The 25,583-nt window shown below is 35.3% G+C and overlaps 1 protein-coding gene across 1 annotated transcript in view; it reads right to left on the reverse strand.

Annotated features, from left to right (window-relative positions):
• LOC149797461 (multicopper oxidase 3-like) overlaps window positions 1-15,783 on the reverse strand; it is a 70,548-nt gene extending 54,765 nt beyond the window's left edge. Inside the window, exons 1-6 of the mRNA XM_089962271.1 lie at window positions 15,627-15,783; window positions 11,588-11,674; window positions 5,122-5,348; window positions 3,857-4,023; window positions 3,022-3,272; window positions 2,170-2,585 (exon numbers count right to left, since the gene is read on the reverse strand). Of these exons, the coding sequence (XP_089818397.1) occupies window positions 2,170-2,585; window positions 3,022-3,272; window positions 3,857-4,023; window positions 5,122-5,348; window positions 11,588-11,674; window positions 15,627-15,648 (1,170 nt within the window). The 5' untranslated portion in view covers window positions 15,649-15,783. The remainder of the gene's footprint in view (window positions 1-2,169; window positions 2,586-3,021; window positions 3,273-3,856; window positions 4,024-5,121; window positions 5,349-11,587; window positions 11,675-15,626) is intronic.
• Window positions 15,784-25,583: the final 9,800 nt, after the last annotated feature.

A 25,583-nucleotide genomic window follows, 5' to 3' on the forward strand; every position in this document is an offset into this window, starting at 1 on the left:
TATATTCCTAAAAAGCAGCGAGTCTATTTATAGAGGTCAGAATTGACTTTTGAGAAAAGAGCACTTAAGCTACAAACACAGTCAGAGGACATGATCTTACATAATCTGACATGATTTGAAATGATCTGACATAATCTGACATGATTTGAAATGATCTGACATAATCTGATATAATTTGATATAATCTGATATCATATGATATAACCTGACATGAAGAATGTGTAGTTCTTTTCTCTGAGGGACCCAGAATCTGGTAGTCGTGTCTCCTGTAGTGAGGCGATGTCGACCTGGAGCCTTGCAAGTTCGTCGTTGATGACTGAAGTCTTACGAATATCACTGATTGTCTGGAGATCATCTGAAAGCCCAGTCAGCATGGTCCGGACATTCCAGGTACCTAGCTTGAGGATTGAAGTCTTCTTTTTTATTTTTATTTTGTTATTTCTTGGTGCAGTAGTTGCAGTCCGCTTGTCAGGTACTCGCGTACCTTAAGCCTTACGCACCCAGCAAGGCAGGCGAACTGTGGCGGGACGGCACCTTATTGGCTGGGGGCTGCCCAGTTTGAGGCGGGCGGTAGCTGTCCAGTGTAACATGTTGGTCTCTCCCACCGTCGGAAGCAACCCCTGGCGTCTGGCTCTACGCCAATCGAGCGGTGACTTATAACCGGTAAACTGCTGCTTCCCGTGTTATGTCGACGCTATGGAGCAAAGCTGGAGTGTCCTCTCCAAGGCGCAAGCCTGGGCAGGGTGATATAGAGAATCAACTGTTGCCCATGCAGCTGATCCCCCCTCTCCAAGCAGCTGATGGATCCAAGGGAAAGGACAAGCCGATACGTCATGGCACCAGCTGCGTCGCAGGAGTTGCCGAGATGACACTGAAATCAATGCCAAGTCGCCTTAGGGACTCCGACTCCGGATTTTCTGTTGGGGTTTACTCCCTTAACCTCTCCCCTGAGAAGGTATAGTCGCAAGGCAGCGAAGGTTTGAAATCGGAGTTTACCTTCTCCTAGATGGGCGACCACCCAAGGTTAACGAGCCCCATCTGCCCGAAGCATCTGGTTTTGAGGCGCCAGAAGTTCGCCTGTCATCCCTTCTCCAGTCAATTTAAACAGGTTCCGCCACTCGTGAAGGCCTGGAGCTGGACTTGGTTGTCAGAGGCTCTATCAGACGCAAGCCATTTGGGAGATTTCCAAGGGAAGTGGGTGCTTATCTCATACAACCGCCCCCGGCGATGACAACCCTTGAAAGCCCTTGATATTGATGTCAACACCTGGGAAGAGCTCGCTCTAGACAGATCAGGCTGGCGTCATGCTCTGATCACTGGTCTGAAAGCCGGAGAAGACAAGCAACGCTTGCTAGCTGATGAAAGACGATCGCAGAGGAAGAAGAAGTAGCTTCATCCAACACCTGACACAACCTTCAAGTGCAGCAAGTGCAGCAGGGACTGCCACTCCCGCATTGGACTACTTAGCCACAGCAGACGCTGCACAACCACCAACCGTTACATCTCTCATGGGCGCAGTTCCATCGTCTCTCGAGACTAACGGATGCCAACGAACGAACCTGACATGATCTGACATATTCTGAAATAATCAGACATAATCCGATTTAATCAGACATAATCTGACATGATCTGACATAATCTGATATTAATCAGACATGATCTGACATAATCTGATACAATCAAACATGATCTGACATAATCTGACATAATCCGATATAATCAGACATGATCTGACATTTTCTGATATAATCCGACATAATCAGATACAATCAGATACAATCTGACATAACCTGACAAAATCAGACATAATATGACATTCTATATAATCAGACATGATCCGATATAATCTGATATAATCTGCCTCTAAGAATATACATCACAAAGAAGAAAAGTTTTCAAAGAAGTGGTGAAGACAAAAAAATTCAAAATTGTATGTGCCAGTTACATATGCCAATAAAAATGAAAAAGCCAACATACTTAAAACTAGTAAATATAAAGGGCGTCCACTCTGAAATTAATGTCCAGTGGCCCCTATATGAAATACATGTTTAGGCTCACATCTTGTCTTTATCTACTTGTACTAAACGTTAAAATGGGAACTACCTAACTGCAAAAGAGTACATTTAATTCATTTGTGAGAAAGTTTTGCTGCATTCTTTACAACCTGACCTTTCCAATCCTGTTTGCATCCTCGTAAGCGATTGATTTCGTAGGCAGCTGATCTGGAGCCCCTTCGTACCGCAGTACGGCAACCTGTTTTGCTTTCTTTACGCTGCAGTCGGCCAAACCTCGAGCCCGGATCCAATAATTCCCCACCTCCGCCGTTGCCGCCAGCACAAAATCAAATCTCTCTCCGGCGAAAATGTTAAAGGATTCTACCTCGACCTTTTTAAAAGGGTTTCCGTCAGAAGCAATCATGGTTAAATTGTGGTTGTCTATTGAGACCTGGATGGGACAGTTCAATATGCCGTTACTAATGGAGCGAAATCGGTAACGTCTGCCTTGGCGAACACTGAAGACAGCTGCTGGGTTATGCACAACGGATTGTGTGCTGTTGTTAGAGAAATTCTGAAACATCCCCCGACCTGAAATAAATCATGGTTAAAGGGATGTTTTCGGGAAAGGTCATTACTTTTTTAAAAATATTTGAATGAATTGAGCAATTATATGGAGTATCAATGTATGTCTCACATGTAAAAACTGAATAATTAAATTTGTTCCATTAGATTATCCTTTATTTTCTGAACCAAAAATCACAATCAGTGCAGTAATTTAAAAAAAAAGATGTAAAATTATATATATATATATATATATATATATATATATATATATATATATATATATATACATACACTTATATTGAAAAATCTGCACGTTGAAAATGTCAAACGTTCGAAATATCACGAAAGATTTTGTTTATGTGAACAAAATACAAGAGAAATTTGGACTTGCTTTGATTAAAATTTTAAAAAATTAAAGCTTTTTGAATTATTCAAGGTCAATACCACTGTGTGTGATTACCATTTATTAGCATTGATTCTGGTTTATTATCTCCTCCTGCGTAATGGTGATTAGCAAATTTGTTTACACACAGTTCTATCAGCCAATCGTTAACGACTATGGTGTGCTCTGGAAGGTCAAAGTCATAAAGTCCCAAATGAACCTCTTGTTCCGGTGCATCTCTGACGACAAGCGCACCAAACAAACCATCTGACCTCTGAAAACCTGAATGCGCATGCCAAAAATGGGTTCCCGCGTTGTTTGCTTTAAATCTAAAAAGCAGGAAAAAACACATTCTTGTAAATGTCACCTAAATTTTTATATCCTCAATCATACTTTGATTTATCACATAAAAAAGGAAACTTGACGTTTTACTTAAACAGGGTTACGCTCACATTTTATTAGATTTGGTGTCTCATAAATAAAGATTTATATACTAAAGAAAATGATTAGTTGATTCAATATCGTCACTTGTTAATTCTAGCGGAAGTGAGATTCAAGGACAAATGATACTTAGTGATATGTTTATAAATATATATAAATATATATATATAAATATATATATATATATATATATATATATATATATATATATATATATATATATATATATATATACATGTGTGTGTGTGTGTGTGTGTGTGTGTGTGTATTTAACATTACATTATAAACTTTGCTATCATTACAATTGCAATTTCAGGCAATTTCAAAGTTCAGCCCTAACCTGATTATGGTCGGTGTTAATATTCCCAGGTTCTCGTTTCCTCAATTCAAAAGATCGATTGAGTTGTTGTTCCTTGTTATAACTTATAATTCGACGTAAATTAAATCTAAAATATTGAAGATTCTTACTTACTTGTATTGGAACGTAGTGCGACTCGGAATAGGGCATTGGGTTAACATGCTCACCCCATCCATATGCTGAGACTCCTGCTGCAAGACCCCGTGCCAATGGATAGATGTTCCCTCTCCCCCTTGTAATGCGTTTTGGACATTGACAACTACAGTGTCTCCCTTGCAAACCTAGAATAGATAGCTCTCATGACCAAACAAATCTACCTTCCTTCCCAAAAGTATCAATCATTCGTTGAATAATTAGAAAAAGTGCCGTTAAACCAACCAAAAAACCTACTATGATATTTTGGTCCAACCTTATATGACAAAATTGCTAGAGGAAACAACGATGAAGTGAGATGTAACAGCTGATAAGCTACACATACGTAAAGTACCTTGAATATAACTTCGAGACATATAGAGATCTGTATTTATTATCATCTTTCAAATTGCTTTCCTTGTTAAACGCAAAAATAAAAATATTTAGATCGATAGATCTTTTAATTTTCTATTCCATCAGCCAAGATTATTTGAGTATAGTAAATTGGCAATTCCATTGAATGCAATCAAATTTCTGCATCAGGAAAACAAGCTTTATTTCGTGGAAGCGAGTCAGAGATAAGCAGCGTTAGGGGAATATATCACTGTAAAATCCGACAATTTAAAATACAAGTTCCGGTAGCTGTTTGTAGATTTTTAATTCACTGCATGAAGACGAAATATGAAGTGGACGCTATTGACCAAAGTTGGTAATATACATACACCAGAAGTCTATTACAAGAGACATTGTTATGAAATTATAATAGTATGAAGAAAAAAAGTATTTGCAATATTCATTTTGGAAATATGCCATAAATTGTTGACGATAAAGGACGCAAAATCAAGATCCCATAACTTCCTGTCGACACAGAAATGTTATAGTGTATTCTATGGATTATCCTAAGTAATCTTACAAATATTTTTTGTAATGGAGACAGATAGGAAAACAGAGACAGATGGACAGAGAATGAGTGCTAAACCATTTCTCCGGATTCTCAAGTTTCGAGGGCGGATCCAGAGAAGTTAAACCTATGCCATTGAACCGATTTAAACGAAGGAGCTACACTCCCAGGGCCCCCGCAGGGGGGCTTCGGCCACTTGTTTAGCCCATCCTGCTCTGCTCTCACACACTCCTCCCCACCACGACACACAGAGTATTTCTGTATTGATCCGCTACTTGATTTTAAAGCAAATATACATAGGACCCAAATTAGGTTTGATGATTATCATCTTTTACAAATGTCTTACATGAATGGCTGGACCCGGTAACATCCTGTTGACCGTCATGATAGCCCTAGGGTAGCCATTAGCTGCCACACAGTGAGGCCGGTAACAGTCCGTTACATTAATAAGGCAATTATAGCAGGCCTTGGCCAGAGTAAAATAATACTCCAGAACAAAGTCGTAGACGCAGGTTCTGGAGGAGTTCAGTGTACACTCCCTTATACAGGTATGATTCTCGTACGTGTTCTTTTCTATAAAAAAATAAACAAATAAATAAATAAATAAATAAACCAATAAATAAATAAATAAATAAATAAATATGAAACGGGTCATGGATAAATCCTTCGTCTTCATACACAACCTACTACAATGGTTACCTCTGTTAAACAGTCGTCTTTCATATAGAACCATGTTTTTATTGCCTCTTAGTTTAATTGTATATTTCAATTCTCCTAAGCAGCCACCTCAATGGGTGACCGATGAAGAGAGGTTGAATTATACAGATACTATGATGATAAAACATTGACCTCTTCTATCAACAACAAAAAAAAACCTGACTGGAATGTGTTTTACCTTGGCATAAGTGAACATAGGTTAGTCAATTGTAATAGCCTCAGATGAAATGCTGCGAGAAAAGATTTTTAATTATAGAACATTTGGTAAATAAATTTACTTGTATGTTTTAAAACAATAAATGGAAAATAACTTAACTTGGTTGTGTTGATTAAGCGTATTGCATGGAATTTATTTTTAACCTGGATGTGTTGATTAAGCGTTGTACATGAAATATTTATCCTGAATATGTTGATTACGCGTTGTGCATTGAATATTTAACCTGAACGTGTTGATTAAGCGTTGTGCATTGAATATTTAACCTGAATGTATTGAATAAGCGTAATACATTAAATATTTAACCTGAATGTGTGGAATAAGCGTAGTACATTGAATATTTAACCTGGATGTGTTGATTAAGCGTAGTTCATTGAATATTTAACCTGAATGTGTGGAATAAGCGTAGTGCAAGGAATATTTAACCTGAATGTATGGAATAAGCGTAGTACATTGAATATTATCCTGGATGTGTTGATTAAGCGTAGTGCAAGGAATATTTAACCTGAATGTGTGGAATAAGCGTAGTACATTAAATATTTAACCTGGATGTGTTGATTAAGCGTAGTTCATTTAATATTTCACCTGGATGTGTTGATTACTTCTCACTATTTCAACCCGATGTATTTCATGTACAATTTGCACAGATGAATCCAGTCCAAAATCACAAACTTTCGTCGAATCGAAACAAAATACCAAAATCTATTCATTCCAGATCAAATGGAAAAGTTGTTGCAATGCGCATACATTCACAATATGACTGAACATTTCAATTTTAACTAGACACGCCATTTTATTTCGAGAGTTATGTCGAGCGCGCGAATATGTTACAATTGATCCGGGCGGAGTTAAGTGTGCATTAATAATGTTGTTGTTGTGTAATGATAAATCTGCGCTTGTGTATTTAGCTTGTAATACGGCATACATTCATTTAAATTGTTTCTTGTGGTGTATTTTGTTTATATAATTAAGCCTTAGGTAGAATAAGAAAATGAGCATATAGTAAAAAGGTTACACATTTGTACGGGAAAAAACGAACTCAATTTGTCGGATGGATATACTGCACTCCCAAGGTCATGCAGTATTCCATCCTAAAACCTCGTTCATAGCTTCCCATATAAATGCAGTAACCAATATATACTAAACTATTCCAGTTGCGTTATTCATTACTCACTAGGTAATACTGCACTGTTCCAATTGTGTGATGTATTACTCACTAGGTAATACTGCACTATTCCAACTGTGTGATGTATTAGTCGGTAGGTCATACTGCACTATTCCTATTGTGTGATGTATTACTCATTAGGTAATACTGCACTATTCCAGCTGTGTGATGTATTAGTCGGTAGGTCATACTGCACTATTCCTATTGTGTGATGTATTACTCACTAGGTAATACTGCGCTATTCCAATTGTGTGATGTATTAGTCGGTAGGTCATCTGCGCTATTCCTATTGTGTGATGTATTACTCACTAGGTAATACTGCGCTATTCCAATTGTGTGATTCATTGCTCACAGGATAATACTAAACTATTCCAGTTGTGTGATTCATTGATCACTGGGTAATACTACACTATTGCAATTGTGTGATTCATTACTCACTGGGTAATACTAAACTTGCAGTTGTATGATTCATCACTCACAAGGTAATATTATACTATTGTATTGCCATTCATTAGTCACTGACTAATACTACACTACTGCATTGTATAACTCATTGTTACTCGTTATACATAGTCTGAAAGGATAAAACCTTTATGTATATCATCCATTTGCTGGCTATACGATTAAGTTTTTCTTAAGCCTAAATTTATAAACAATAATAATACATTTTTTAAAATTTATTCTTGGTCATACCACTGAATAATGTTTATAAACTTGTTCAAGATATTGTGAACATTTTGGCCCTTTTCTTTAATAATTCACATCATGCGTTCAGAAGGAATTAACATACTGGTGTTATTCGGTAGATTTAAAAATACGGAACCAGATGTGATTAGCTACCACATGAGCTTAACGTATCATGATGTGTATGTGATTGTGGTGCTGGCATTCGCCCCGATAGCTCGCTGGGCTGTCTACATACAATAATTATGATATTATGATAATAAAGAGAAAGCAAAAAACTATTTCAGCTTCATGTTTAATAATACTAAAATACACATGACAAATAGTTTTTACAGATAAATGAATATGACCTAGTTTGTACATAAATTGTACATGACCTAGTTCCGAAAACTAAATGCCCATTACCTTTCTCGTACAGATAAATACACGTAACCTAGATTCTACAGATAATGCACATCATTTAGTTTGCACAAAATAGGTAAACAGGAGCTAGTATTTAAAGATAAATGCACATGACCTACTTTGTACAGATAAATGCACGCGACCTACTTCGTAAAGATAAATATACATGACTATATTCATACAGATAAATGCAAATGACCTACTTTGTACAGATAAATACATATGACCTACTTCGTAAAGATAAATGCACGTGACCTACTTCGTACACAAAAATGCACATGACCTTGTTCATAAAGATAAATGCACAGGACCTACTTCATACAGATAAATACATATGACGTATTTTGTACAGATTAATGAACATGACCTACGTCGTACACATCAATGCAAAACACCTACTTCGTACTGATAAAAGCTTATGACCTACATCTTGTAGATAAATGCATATGACCTACAACGTAGAGATAAATGAACATAACATTTATCGTACAGATAAATACACATGATCTACGTTGTACACATAAATGAACATTATCTGTTTCGTATGGATAAATGCACATGACCTAGTTCATACAGATTAAAGAACACGACCTACTTCGTACAGTTTGGGAACATGACATAATTGTATATATAAATGTACATAATCTAGTTCATACATATAAATGCACATGACCCACTTTGTGCACCTGATCTAGTTTATATAGATAAATGCACATGACCCACTTCCTACACATATATTTGTTCAAGGATTCTTAAGAATTTTTATATAGTCCTGTACTTACATACGTTTTCAAAGTTTAAGCTAGTCAAAGTGCATCCTACATAATGTTTATAATGACATACTTGCTTCTTCAAATACAGCACTTTATAATTGGTAATACCTTATTATTTGCAATAATTTATCATTGTCAAATGCATTATTATTGATCATAACTTATTATTGGTAATACCTTATTATCGGTAAATATCTCATCATTGGTAATAACGTATTACTGGTAATACCGTATTATTGGTAATACCTTACTATTGGTAATACCTTATTATTGGTCATAAATTATTACTGATAATACCTTGCTATTGGTAATACTGTATTATTAGTAATGCCTTATTATTGGTCATAACGTGTTACTGATAACAATATATTATTTCGACTGCAAGAACAAACTTAAAGACCTAATAATGTTTCTTAACCTTAAATATTCTCAGCATGTTTTTTTTTTCTTTCTAATTTCATGGTGTTTGTTTGTGTAATCATATCATTATATGTTTTTTATCTTATAGGTATTGTCTAATGTTGTAAAGCGCTTAGAGCTTCTAAAGATTAGGCGCTATACAAAGTCCTCATTATTATTATAAGTAGTAGTAGTAGCACAAAGTTATTATTGGTAATAACGTATTATTGAAAATAACGTATCGTTGGTAATACCTTATTATTGGAAATTACTAACTATTGGTAATCACTTATAATTAGAAACAAATCCCGTGAGATTCATGCCGGGTTTTTTCTTTCCTTGTCGTCAGTAGCTGCATATTTAGCTATTATATGTCAAATTTGATGTGTATTTTTGCTTAAGCCCAGTAGCCCAAAGTTTTTCTTTCCTTTGTTTGAGTTGTTATGATTATGTGTTGTTCAATCTGATTTTAATTGAACGTTAAAAGAAAGGGTCTCTGTTGAAGCAGCCCTTCAATAATATCAATGAAAACCGTAACAAATTTCACAATTTTACGGATTATATGGGTTAGAGGTAATGTAGCAGAAAATTCAACATTTCGCTAATAGAAGGAAACAATGACAACCATATATAAAAAAATACATTAAACACTGTACAACGTTTGCATTAAATAACGATAAGCTACTTTATAAAGGTTTTAAGAGCCATCGACGCGGTCATTGGACCGCAGCTTTCCAATGGCAAGTGCGAGGTTGCTAAACGTATTTATCATCTACAACATTTGATCATAGACAGGATACATATACTAAATTGAAATGTACACATCCCAAAACCAGTTTATCGATGTTTCACTACATGAATGCCGCAAACGTACCAATTAAACGACGGCAATAAAGGTCTCATTTCTCTTTGATCTGTGATCTTTAAAACAGTTTAGTACTTTACACACAGTTTCTCTTTATCTTTGCAGAGTAAAACAGTTGTACTTTCATCTTAAAAAGCGATAATTTATCGAAATATGTGCCGACGGAATTTTATCCAATCATTAAACATTAGTACAATAGTTCAACCATCCTCATTAGAAAACAAATCACCGCTGAGGGTAAAACAAATTCATGTTCGCGGTTCATGCACCACTTTAGATGACCACACTTATATCTCATCGAGGTTAGTGACCTTTGAAACAAAATTGTCAAACAAATTCTACGGGAAGGAGTAGGCTACTACCGCATAATGTTTGTCATGCTTGCTCCAGAATAGCATAATCACCTTGATAGATGATACGAGTATTGGGAACTACATCGCACACTCACGTGACTGGTGATTCGGATGGTAAAATGGTGTGGAGATTAACGGTGCAGACTTCAAAAGATAACCACTTGTTGTTTTTTTGTTGGTGTCGCAAATGATTAGGCATGGTAGGAATGTAACGGACAACAGCAAATGTCACATGGTTTTCTAAACAGAACAATATCAGAGACCAAGATCGAATATTTAAAATATTTGCATAATTTCTCACCATTCCCTATCGCCGCTCCACTTGTTAAGTGACAAAGCATGGGAGATGTGATGTCATTTAGTTGCAAAAGCGGTTAATTGTAATTGTGTTTTTATCAATGGATTCTTTTATAGATGCAGTGTGAAGAAGGGCTTAATTTCATATTTGATATAGTTAAATACCCATATTTATAATCTGCTAAATTTAGTATAGGTTGAATAATATCTCCTAAATTGTGCAAATTGACTATAATGCAATAAAAGCAGAACTGCAATTCAAAGAAGATAAAGTTACAATTCAAACGAGGACATGACGATTCATGATAGCAAATGGGTGTTTATGATTTAAGACTATATTTGACATAAATCTTAGATCATTCATACCTTTTAGATTCAGCCATGGGAATAGCAGTAGTTGACATAAATCTCAGATAATTCATACATTTAACAGAATAAAGGAAACGTTGTAAATTACCGAAATGGCATTTGCCTCTCCTTAGAAAGTGTAATTATTTATACAAACATAAATTATTTTTTACAACAAATTACACGGTAAAATCTATATACTCGACTGAAAGAACGGTGAACGGAAAAAACGCAACTTATACATTACACAAGCATGTATCAAAAGTTGTAGGCAGTCAGACATTTGAAAGAAACAAGAAAATATATATACACCGCTTGACAGTGATATATATATATATATATATATATATATATATATATATATATATATATATATTCTGACAAGTAAAAGCCATGAAAAGAAATAAATGACACAATACCATTTGAGAGGTCTTTAAAGCGATAAAGCGCTGAAATAAATACAGTTTTATTAGGGGACACAATATGCAATAAAAATGTTAACGAAACGGAGCACATTGCATATTTTTCGTGCTTGTAGAAACCGTTCTATCGACAACGGATTATTATAACTATTATGAAAGATTGAAGTATTTACCTGTTACTTCCCCATGTGATCCATTTACAAGACAAGCGATGACAGTAAAAACAGCTAGTAGGGCATACTGTGACATCGTCGAATAATCTATGAAGAACAAAAGGATTCTTTATTTTTTGTTAACGTTCGCTCAAAATCATACACTTGATATCATTTACAAATTTAAATTGCGAATTTAGTGAACCATGTGAAAATTAATGATATTAATTGAACGCTGGTTCAGAATAAACATCATGTTGTTGAAGGCATGTCCATGAAGTGATCAACGTTAAATATCTTCAAGATCTGGTTCAGAAATCAATCATATGAAAATTGTATTGATTACTGGGAAATGACAACTCATTTATGTTTAATAGACAGATTGTATTTACATTCTATACATTAAAAATCAATGATGAACAACAATAAAACATCGATGATATGTTTCCTTTCAAAGTTTGGCGCACCAAACGTTATACGTTATTTTGCACATTTTATTTTGTGTAATGAACAGGTGACGTAAAATTTAACGAGATATAGATTGGTTTGATTTACTGATTGACTTACTAATCCCTTACAAATAATCTGCTTGAAAACGAGAGGCCATATTCAACGAAAGCAGCCAAGAATCCATATCAACCCCAGCTGGTTGCGGGTCATACGATATGGATGCCTCAATGTATTGGCAAATGAAAGAATTGACAGTTAAAAACCTGTGCGGCTCAATCTCCTAAGGTACAACAACTGCCCGGATACGTCGCTGCATGAAGAATAGCTTCACATTAGACAAGGAAAATGTTGATATCGTCACATTACACGAAGCCCATTGTGCTCAAAATTAAGAAAATGTTTTGGAAGCAAAATGGACATGCTCTTTGTATCGTTCGTATTGCAAATTTAATTTTTGTGCAGGAATTACTAAATGTTTGAGAATGTGGTTTTAGCTTTAAAAATGGACTATCTAACAAATAATTTTGGTTTAGTTGTGAGATTTAACGCCATTTTTCAGCACACAATAGGCTATACATGGCGGCCAGTATTAATAGTGGAAGAAGAACACGGAAAACACCATTAGAGAACCACGGATCGACGAGAAGCTACTGGCAAGCTTTCTCACATACCCACATTGGCAGAATGCGAGACTCGAACTCAGGCAGACAGAGGTGTGATGGCAGTGATACGTAAAGCTTTAGACCATTCGGCCACTCGCGGACCCACACAATCATTTTGAAGATGATGCTTAATAGGTACGGTTTTGTATTCTTTTCAAACAGTGCTATAGTAGATACCTTACTAAAACATCGGTAACAAAAGCTGAAATACGGATCAAGATTTTTTCTCTTCTAAATGTTTAAATATATCGATAGAGTTTGTAGTGTATTGTGGTATTCGTACCAAAGTATGATGGGTGGGGGTGAGATATGAACTTCTTTAAGTTGAACTAAATTATCAGTAATATGGCTACTAAGTGTACTTTGTTGTCAAGTGACTTAATGCCCGGGGTGGGTGGGTCAGGGGTATACACTTTTAATTACAAACGGTGAATGGAATAATATGAAATGGCTTAAATGGTTTCATGCGAGGAAAAGAGCAAGAGGTAATGACGATTATTATATATTTTATAGACAACAACGTGTTCCTTTTATGACCATGTTTCTTTGAATGGAATAAATATCTTTAAAGTGAATCATTTGCGGATCATTTATAATTTTGTTCCCAACAGTTTGAGCAAAAACCGGGTTTGATCAACAATATAGATTACATAATTCTAGGTATTTACGGAAAGGTGTGTGGATAAAACACATAACGTGATATAAATGTTTGCGTTCATATCCGAATAAATCAAGTAGATCGCGTGGTATGACAGTAGTTAAAAGAAATCAAATGTACACTGTAAATGGCCTGAATTTACGTTCCGTACCTTGCAATCCCCTTGAAGAAATGAATGGTGCTGGGTGTGAACTGAAACGTATATATCAGGTTACCGGAATTAATGTTATATCGCAAGATGTTCTAAAGGTAATATAAACTGTAGTAACGCACAAAACGGGCCTTTATCAAAATTCTGGTACAGTCATACATTAGTTGACTGGTTATTCGGCGTTCCTAATAAAATCATAGATCATATCGTGTACAGTTTTCTTTTTCTTCTTTTTTTCCCCTCAAGTTTTAATAGGACATACTGTTTTAGTAATATAGGCATTTGTGTCTTCAAAAAAATCTTGCAAACGGTCAGACCGTGACGTAACCTCACCACACATACAAGTGAAACGCATGTCTCGCTATTACAACAGTACATTTAACTCTAAAACTCATGAACAATACACTTGCACTAGTGTTGATGGACTTTACGGTGGACGGTGTAATTTTCGGATAGAAGAGGTTAAGAAAGGATCTAAAACAATAACAAAAAAGAATTGGAGTGAAACTGAATAAATACGTTTCCCGTCAACGAAATCAATCCAAATGACTTTCTTTGTCATTGATAGGAAGTTGAAAGATTGTTAATGCTACTTTTCGGCTGTTTTGCCGGTACATGTTCCTAACAGTTATGACATCTATTTTAGCAATAACGAAGATTATTACAAGCATAATGAACTTTGAATGGCTGTTAACTTAAGTGAGAAAGGTGAAGGCAAGATTCGAGTTTGATAAGTACATGTACACCAGTGTAGAGTTTCATGACCACAAACATACCAGTGTAAATGAAACTAAGACACGTATAAATGAAAAAATAAATAAAAAATAACAAGATTAATACAGATAGAAAATCCTATGGAGCAAGATATTTTTCAGTCAGTTGTCCCTATAATCGTTCCCACTCTGTTTTAGATATTTTTCTTTGTAAACTTTCTGTTGGTCCCATAATCTCGCCCTGGTCAATGTTGTGATTGTTCCCATTAAAATTAACACTGTCAAGAATTAAGCATGTCACAGTTTATTGTTTGTTACTGGAATAGGCACACCATCCACTAGTGGATGAGCGAGCTAGAGGTTTCGCAAACCACTTATAATAAGGTTAAATTTGGTGAAATATATCGATTTGGCTGTAAAACTAAGAGAGTTACATTCTAAGGAAAGGCAAAGTTTCGAAAGGAAAGATTTTTAGGGGACGCAGAACTTCGGGTTCAATTGAGTCCGGAGTCTTCAAGAGTTGGAGACGGAAGCGAGGCTAGCTGAAACGGTCGGCGTCGACGGAAGTTTAGTTGGTGGAGAGAAGGTGGAGAAGGAGGAAATGGAATATGTGGGAAAACGTGGAGGAGGAGGAGATAGGGTATCGAAAACGAGGATGAGAAGGAATTTGGAGAAAGCCGGGAAGTAAGAGAAGGAATTGGGAGAAATAGGAGAGAGAATAATACCACAGTTGAGCAGAATACGAGAACAGGTGGAAATCGATCTGACACTGCTAATCAAGTGATGCAATAGGCTATTAAAGAGCCGAGCGGAATGAGTGTAATTGGGAATTTGAATCATTTGATTATTGAATCGTTATACAATTGTTATGCATTAAACTTCAACCTTTGTGTATATTTAACCATCTAACCGTCGACATTGTTGACTGGGAGCTCGGAGCTTTACATCTACATTTCACTAATTTAACTTCCAACCAAAATCGAGCCTGGGTGGGACTTCTTTAAAATATTGGGAACACCCCACCCCAACCATAACAACTCGCACACTAGGACACATGTTAATACTTATATCGGTACAAATAATTTATACTAATATATTAGCACTTAAACTAATGCCGATAATAATATTTGTATTGCAATAACGTAGCATTTACTAACACGCATACTAACACGAAAAGTACTGATACTAATGTTAGTACTAGTGACACAAGGAACGAAAAGAACATGATGCATCAGTTAATTAAAATAATATATTTCAGTGACAACAAACAAAGCATAAACTTGAACATTAATGCGACCTACTTGCCAAAACAACTTATCACAACACGTTGGTTGTTGTTGATAAAGTATAACATTGTGTAAGTTATACATGTCCCTACCAAATGAAATTAAATAGACTAAAACAATTTTGCTTGCAATATACTTACTCGTTAAACAACCATACTCCATCAAAAAATGACAAGATATTTTGAAAACTTCCACTGTGTCAGCTCGGTGAGAATGGTATACCTGTTTATATAGCTATGTCAGTAAGTTACAGGTCAGGCTGTTTTAGATGTACGGGTTAGTAATACCTTGATACGCTGTCTGGTTATTACTTATTTACTCAGGTTTCATTAGCTCAGTGAAACTATTCAATTAAAACGACTATTCTCGATCAACCAGGCCCTTTGTATGGCTCAATAGTAGTCAAACAAATGACCTAGATGAGTTGGCAAATAAAAATAGAATAACCAAGGTTATTGACTTTATAGACATATAGGTGACATACCAGAGAAGTTGCTTTGATTGTCGGCGGTAGCTACTATATATATCTATTCAATGTAATATGCATATATAGTGTAATTGAATTTTTGACACGATTTAAAATTATTGTATATAGCTGAAACTATGCAGTGAATAATGTTTTGATATAACATATTGGTTTAACAATACGACGATTCGGGAATGGTCTAATTAAGAAGGGAGCGAGGAAACCACACTGAATTTCCCACTCTTCGTAAGTCATCAACGAGGATGTCAGTATTGCTTTCAAACGTAACACTGTAAAATTTTAACTAATATTTGATAAACAACAGTTAGTTTCAGCTGTATGTCTGTTTGTATCTCTGTACTACTGATAACAATGGAGGCTCCTCCACAGCTAAATAATATAAATGATATATTGTGAAGATACAGCCTAATGCTCATAAGTTCTAACAACACAAATAGGATTTTAAAAAGTACGGGGTGTGTGTGCAGTGATCCATGTTTGGCGGGAAGTAAAAGGCATCGATCTTACGGGGGCGGGGGGGGGGGGGGGGCTATACAAACAGGCTCTAAGCGAGGTAGGAAGGCATGTGAGCGAGCCAATGAAAAGCGCCAACGTCGAGTTAAGGACAAACAGTACAAGGGAATAAGAATATATTATATATGTTTCTTTCTTTTTGGAGAAATATTAGGATATTATGGCTAATTATTTTTCTGTAATTTTTAATTTTATGTTTATTCGATTTTATTCCCGGTGAGATAAGCTGTACTATAATAAGATACGCGTTTGCATTCAACCACAACACATGCAGACTTTACAGAAACATACCGTTTTATTTTTCGAGTTATTTTTTTTTGCAAATGCAGTTCATTTATAAATTCAAAGAGCAAAATTAATGAAATAAATCACGGTCCGGACAAGAAAAGGAGGTGCATACATAAATGCATACAATATAGAAATAATACGATATATATATATATATATATATATATATATATATATATATATATATATATATATATATATAATCTAACACTTTCACGAATACACATGGAGAAATATTTTTTTGTAAGGATATACAATCATCAATTAACCAGAACTAAATTTGACGGGATAAAGGTTAGTCCATACAACAAAACTATACAGCAAACATACCACTATATACATACATATAGCACACACTGGACTGTCACGTTGTATGAGAAAATTTGATAACAATTCCTGTTCGTTTTTGTAAATGTCTTTTGATAGAATTCGTCATTCAAAGTACTTTGGGTAACTTCAGTACGTGTTATATAATATTACGATTTTAGACCGATTCTGAAACAAAGAAAATGCCTGTCCTTGATTTAGCCACTGCGTTAACTTCAAATTCGCGGTTACTTCCTTTGAAGAAACATGCCATGGGGCGAAACACTGGTTGTTTGCAATTAGCAGTGATGTCACCGGTCGGTTTAGGTTTGGAGTCCGGAAACCCGACATAGTAACACTCCAGTGATACCAACCCAGACCGTTTTTAATGAGACCACCGGTATCCGATCAGAACTAAGGTAATCGAATTAAGGGTGGGTTTATCACGCAGCCAGACATTATTATGTTTAATCTAATGTGAAACAATCAGTGCACGTCTGGACATTGGCGAAAGCAGATTGTAGGAAGATAGGATACTAGACTGCGCTCCGAGTTTTGCGCTGGTTACAATCTGAAAAGCAGTCCTTAAACTGCCTGTTATACGTACATATGTATATAATTATTATACCTATATTACCCTAAGTATTAGACGGTTTAGACCTTTATTTGTTTAATTCAAACACACATAATTTTATCCACTGCAAACGGGGCACGACCGTCGTGCCGCTATGACCCACCCCACTTAACCAGGACCTGTCAGCTTTCGCACTGTCATATTTAACAACTGCAAAGTGCATTAAAATGCATTTGCATTACTGCTGATGGATTTTATGGTACAGGCTTTGTATGTATTTTACCGACAGAAGATGAAAAGACAAAGTGTAGAATAATCTTGGCTCTCTACAAAATTATCAAGAACGCAAGTGAAACTGGCTGAAACAGTTATTGCGTGTTTCCCATCTTCAAAATCAATCGAAATGAATACTTTCTCTACTTTAATGTTCACAATTGACAAAAGTTTAAAGGCATAATGTGTGTGAATAAAAAGGATTTAAATGCTATTTTTGACATGCTTCTCCTATATAACGTCCAAACAGTTAGCACGGCCATTTTAGCTGGCAAATAGATCGTTGCGACCTAAGTAGTGTCAGGAAACTTTGTCCAAGTTAATTTTAATGAAGAAGAAAAGAAAACTACCATGCAGCATGACAGTCTCTAATGTTTCACCCCCTCCCGGTTTTAGATAACTGAACTATTATGTTTGTGTGTGAGGACAAGGTGTATTACATATCGATAATGAGACATTCGCCGCATCTATTTATAGAATAATATGGGCTGCTATGACCTGCTTTCATCGTTAGTTATTCGTATACTCCTTATAAGAACAAATTACTATTTTGTAATAACTCGATAAGATTGGCACAGGCACTTGTTTCTATCAGTCGAATGTAAAAAACTAATGACAACAGCCTTTATTCGTTTATCAGTTGCTTCGTGTATTGTGGATTATGCGCATCTGTTCTAATACTTCACTTCCTGTCCACTTCAGGGTAAATGCGAGTATTTGGCATCATACAACAAAGAGTTTCCAAATATACAAACAATTGAAATTAAAATAAAATTTAAGTTTATTTTCTTTAAGGATAATTTTGGAAATAAAATTTCGAACATTTTTTTCTTCAAAACTAACATTTGTTTACTATAATGTACGTTAATCGTAGAGGTAATGTCATTGCCAATGCTCCCGTATTTACCATCTTAGGCCGAGATGTAGAGATTGGTACCGATGTTTGAAACGACTCGCTAAATGAAATAATCAATCTTTGAAGCAATCACTGTCTAGTTGCACTAACTCCGAAGTTGATCGGAAATGTAGTTTTTGAAATCCTGAGCATAGCGGACAAAACGTGATGCGATGGAAAACTTTGCGTAAATACGTCTATTCAACATCAATAACATACTCTAACGTACATATAGGAAAGGTATGGAATATCTTCTTTACAATGATGTAGCTTATGAATGACTAAATAGGCAGATAGTAAGACAAATTAAAACGGAAAGATCGAGGAATCGGATTGTGAAGTGCGAATGTTAGTTACCTTGTGCTAATTGGGAGTAGGAGATGGTGTTATGATTAGTTGCCCTCACTCGATTGATAGAATCAAGTGCCTGTGAGGATTGGTCAGCGTTCTGATAAAATTTCGCGATAGAACACAATGCACTCTGATCTGTCTGCGCGTCAAAGAGTACTTGGCTCAAATAATTATGATTGCTGGATAAATCTAAGTACATTATTTTGTGAAACAGTTTTGCACGTTTATCTCACCTAAATATAGGTCCCAACATTAAAAAATTATTTCCACGGTTTAAGTTTGAGTGGGCCATACATGCCCTCTTGACCAATTAAACATATACTGTGCTTGATGAATGTGCGCAACAAATATTATATATATATGTCCCCTGAGAAATCAAGAAGCATATTAGAATAATTGATTGATTATTATTGCGGTTACTTTTTACGTTATTTTAAAATGGCCGATTTCAATGTTTCGTTCGATTATCCCTACGCGCAGAGAAGTAGAAAAATAAGATTATATGATTGATTAAAAGTATACTCTTGCGTTGTACACACTGTCCTGTTTACATTGCGTAAGCCGAACATCGTCATGTTATAATCAGCCTTTCTCATAGATCATAACACTGCGTTACACTTCAGGTACTCATAACACTGCGTTACACTTCAGGTACTCATGACACTGCGTTGCACTTCCGGTAATCATGAGACTAACATCAACCATCTTGGTGAAAATACTGAATTTCTGTAGATTTCACATGACATATCGCCCTCACTAGTCTAGGATTCGTTGCTTCTCATGCTTGATGCTATTTACACCATTATACCTGTAATCGGGAGACACAGATTTTATTAGTTACCGCCTACCATAGTGACATGTAAACTTAGGCCGGGTATCAGCAAAACAATCCATTCAGATCATCTCATCTAATTCATTGAAAGAACGTATGTTTCTGATGTATCTCTAAGCAGTACTTTAAAAAACATCATATATTTTGTTCTCCGGAAATTTCCGGTAAAGAAACTAATGTATTCGGAGTACCTCACCTGTTTCTGTAATGCAGCTTCTCTCTCAGTCCTTGTTTCCTAAATAGCCGAGGTGATCTGAATGGTAACTAACGGCTTACGTTCCAGTTATGATCAGACTGATTAATCCCAAAGCTGCGAATGGAAATAATCCTTTAATGCAGTCAGATATTTTCCGGCACTCGTTCCCATTTACGCTGCCTTCTGGGTACAACATTTTGTTTCAAGAGGAAACTTTACTTGAATCAAGGCAAGAGAGTGCGTCCAAGTATGAAGTACACTTTTTCTTCAAGAAAAGTATACTATAAATAATCGCATCTAACATTTCAGATCTAAAAATGAGGACTCCCCCCCCCTCTCTCACTGAGCGATTCCAATAGGTAATACTCAGTTGTGCAGGCGTTTATTAGACTGTACTACAGAGGAATATAAAGCCCAGTTTGAATGAAATGCTGCTCCGAGGTAATTTATTTGATGTATGCGTATTTTGAAACGTTTTTGTACAAAATTGCACTGAAATTGCCTACTTTCCAAAGCCAACTTGTCGGAGTATTATCACTGTTCAATATTTACCCCGTGCTCTGATAATATCAAGTACCTCAACCGACTATTGGCTGATATGTTTAAAGAAAGTTCACGTCATATGATAAACAAATATAACCAAATATCCGATATCCGTTGTGTTTCGAACTCATCCTCATTTATCTGAAAAGTTTGATGAAAACAGAATTAAATCAAAACGTATCTGCAAATCGAAACGAAAATACATGGCGTCTTAAAATTCCCATAGTGGGTCACTTTCGATGACGAAGGTTATAGGTGGTGGGTAAGCCGGGTGATGTACGCTTCTTTGCAGATAGATATGTTGACTTTTGGAAAATAGCTTAAATTGACTATGTTACCATAAAGTGGGACTTTGCAATGTCCACTGTAGTGTTTTGAAGGCTATGTTTCGGTCTAACATTAACATTATGAACAAAGAGTAATTTGGTTGGCTTAGTTGGATATAATTTTGTTATCTTATGGCCATTTTTGAATGACCGTGGCAGAGATATACGGATGGCTTTCGATTTACTTTGTTTAATTCTTACACTTTAATTTACGGATTTAGAAAAGGATTGATTATTTTCTACTTGTTGAGCGAAACTGTTCTCTGTTTTATCAATGGAAAAGATACGACGAGACTATGAAAAAAACGTTTCGTTTCTATTTATACTTTCAACACCGACTTTTACTGGCTTTTTACTGGATAAAAGGTAAACATGAATGATGCAGTTATTTCTTCTGTGTGCGAGACTTATACCAAGTCCCATTTCCCATGGTATCTGCAAATAATTACTCACAGCCATAGGTTGCCCAGAAATCTGAAAATAACCCCGCATTATTAGTACAAACACTAATAGACCTTCATGATAGCTTACTGAATGGTTTATGTCGGCTTAGGTCAACAAAATTTGGAACGATGTTTGAAATAAGCTCATATAAAGATGTTTAATGTTTGAATAACGTTGGTCCAAATTTAAAGAACTTTATGGTGAAATGATTTCCGTCAAATGTAGTCAAAATGTGTGTAGCAGTTTTAGAGTACAGATCATAATTTTTTTTAAAAATCTTCTTTTATATTTTGAAATGCATATATTTTTGATGGTATATTGGCATCACTGGTACTACCTTGCAAGACCTTAATGTAAAGATTCCTCTTGCATGGTGTGGCTGAGTATGGTCAAGCGACGAACATTGGACGATACGAGACACACATGAATGCAGGAGAACCACGTCAACTAAAAGTGAGAGTGCGTAATTAAACGTTCTGTTTTATTATATATTTTTTAATTAATTTAAATGATATGTATGTGAATACCATGCAGTGTCAATGTATGAAACAATTAACAATGTATCAATTAAATAGTCCGCTTATTAACATTAACCATGCAGAGTCAAAGTATGACACAGATTCGGTAGTTTCTGCTATTTTTCAGCTGTTGCAAGCTAACTCCGCCGCTCTTAGTAAAAGAAAAGAGGTTATCCTTAGCATTACATGATTTATATATATATATATATATATATATATACATTGCCTCGAGATTGTTTTTCTATTTAGTGTAAAAGCATTCTTAATGGATGTTTCATGGAACAATTCAGCTTAGAAACAAAGTCACAGTATCTTCGATTGCAAAGAGCCAACGATATTAAGATAACGGTATGAATAATGTTATAAATTGTTTAATTAAAATTATTATATTTTCCATACTAAGGTATAAACCAAGTAGCTATAAATAATACTAATGCCAGTTAATGCACTAAATTAATGTATTTTCTTAAGCAGTGAGCATTAATGGTTATATATTCAGCATTGTTTCTTTGGATTTGTTTCTGCGTCCAAATGATGAGTCATGCTTTACAGCAACAGTATGTTGAATTAACTCTATACAGGAGTAATTATGGATCAGACATAATCAGATTACATATTGAAAAGTTTAGCTCTTTAAAGCTTGGTGTACACTTGAAGATATGGAATGTTTGACGAATCGTATATGAAAGGCCACCTCAGCTGCGTCAAACCTTACAACGACAATGTCCATACAGATTATGTAAGCAGATGCCCACATAGCTGTAATGTATAACATACCGTTTATATAGACTGTATCTGTAAATACACAAAGGAAGCATGTGTAATAAGTTCACTGTCCATTCTAAGTTTATTTGTTTCACGTGTGAAACGTACTTGAAATTGTTTAGTTTGTTTAATACTGGTGTTTAGGGACCTCTGAAGTGGTTCACGATCTACTTCTAATGTTGAGGGGTTGGGGTTACATTCACTACAGAAATTTGAGTATGGATGTTCCTACAGTCGAGACTAGAGATTCAAAATCTGCGTTTAACAGTATACTATTTTACTGCAAAAAATCTGGAGAAGGCTTAACATTGGATAAAATATACACAATTTTCCTTCGTTGAAGAAGTGCAGCGACTCAAGTTAACGTCACAACGGAAAGGTAAATATGAGAATATATATATATATATATATATATATATATATATATATATATATATATATATATATATATATATATATATGAATGCGCTATTAGAAATCAAAAGTCTGAAGGTTTAGAAGAATAGGATTCGATCGTAGCAGGTTAATGTGCTCTCTACATTCCGCATACTTGCCAAGAATATATAAGTAATCAACACATCAAACAGTGACTGAGTGACACATGAGGCCAATGAACCATAACAAAGTAGATCATTTTGCGAAATTTTAAGTGGCTTAGAGTAGGATCATAGTCACGAGAGTTATAGATTAACATGATGAAATTGATGGATTTGTTTTCCGTAGTATAATACTAAATCTAAGATATTTTGTATTTCATCGCTGTAAAACTTCGAAGAATTTTAATGAATCCTCTTTCTTAATTTCTCACTCCTGTCCCCCAATCCTCCCCACCCCCACGTAGGTTTTAATTCTGCCAATAAATTCAGGAACGTCAGATATTAATCAAGCTGATTTAATGTAGAAATGTAGGTGTTGTTCTGAAACTTCACCCTAATAATGGATTATTATAAGTTGTGTTTTTTTTTTTTACGATCAAAACGTTCCATATAAATATATAGGTTTTCTCAGTACGTGCTAATTGTTTATATCGTAGCATCCAATCAATTATTGTATTGTCATTCAGCTCGGGATATATTGCCACATTTTAACCGTCACAGAGAGAGAGAGAGAGAGAGAGAATTGTACAAATACGTGGTACTGTCCTTCCCATTGTTGGGGACCTCAAATCATATGTGGCACCGTCCTTCCCATCGTTGGGGACAAATACTGCTTTGGATCCCCAAACAGTACTCGTTTATGTACTACAGTAATTGGAAGTTTTAAAACGAAATCAGGGCTAAGGTAGACTCTGAAATCAATCGAAAGAGTTAATTTTATTTATCACTTTTATAAAATTTGGAATGCATTGTTCCGCTAGTTTGGGAGGAACTGGCTCTTGATTTCTAAGTTTTTCTCATACAGAAGGTCTGCGTTTTCTTGTGCTTAAAATATTAATTAAACGTCACGGCTAACAGTTTGAGAGCAGTAGGAGTGATTTTAAAAAGGTAAATTTTCCAAAATATAATGTAGTCATTTCTCCAATGAGTATAGTACCAGGAACGTATAATACCTTGGTAGTCTCTATGTTGCAGGATAAGATGTCTTTTTTTTTTTTATTTCTGTAGCGTACATTACCTGATAATTAGTCACTAAACAATGTTTCAGCATTTTAAGATATGTAAGCCATTTCCCTATCCTCTAAATTCAAGAATTTCAAATGCAGTCTTTGACATTTTGGTGTGTAATATAGTTAGGTAAAGTCCATTAACTTTAAATGTAGTAGCTGAATGAAACCAGCGCATGCAATCATACGGAAACATTAATATACAACTATACAAGTTTGATGAAAGCATTTTTTTTTAAATATCGTTGGTAACGAATGTATTTATTACATGCGAGGGAGGAAGTGATCTACAACGATTACATGAGAGGTACAGTTATATAAAAAGTAACATACAAAAAATGGGACGAATATCATAATATTACAGATCCAAATTTCAGAGATTAACGGTAGGGTTCAAGCAGTCTCAAAGTCAAGATAGTAGAACTATCAAACGCTAGAGATTACGTTTACAGCTAATTAAAATACCGCATGATTGATTAATTATTTTATATGCAGAGGATAATGCACAAGTTATGTTCGGAGAGCTCCAATCATGAAGAGTTATAGGTTGAGTTTCACAGCACATAGTGTACATAGTGTTGCCTACATTAAAAAATAGTAACCAGCATACAACAACAACAGCAACAACAATAACAACAAAAACAACAACAATAATAATAATAATAATAATGATAATACTAATAAATACGTGCTAGAAAAATGTATGACTCGAGTCACAATTATTATTTCGATTTAGTACCCACGAATGTAATCGCAATCTATTTTTAGAGCATTTTCCCTCTCACTGTGGTGATGCGTGAGGTAGATTTAGGTATTATTGGTATTGTTCTAAATGTAATTAATTATTCTTTAGAATACGGGCATTATAATGTTGTCTGTTTGGGGTTTGGCGACAGTGCACAGTGAGTAATGAAGCATTGTTGCTGGTCCTTTCTGCACAATAGTTCCTGGTTGGGAAATGAAATATGTGACAGTCCAGCGTCTAAACGATGTCGTTTAACCTATGACAAGAACTTGACATTGAATTCATCTGTGAAGATATTTTTTTATTAAGTTTTGATTATTAGGATTTGGACGCACTGGAATACTAATTACTGACAGACAAATGTAGGGACTATGGAGGGAAAATAACTGTGATCTGAGGTCGCATAGAGCCATACTTGTATCACGTGACATTCCGCAA

Source organism: Sinohyriopsis cumingii, chromosome 6 (assembly GCF_028554795.1).
Source record: "Sinohyriopsis cumingii isolate HCF-2022 chromosome 6, ASM2855479v2, whole genome shotgun sequence".
NCBI lineage: Eukaryota > Metazoa > Mollusca > Bivalvia > Unionida > Unionidae > Sinohyriopsis > Sinohyriopsis cumingii.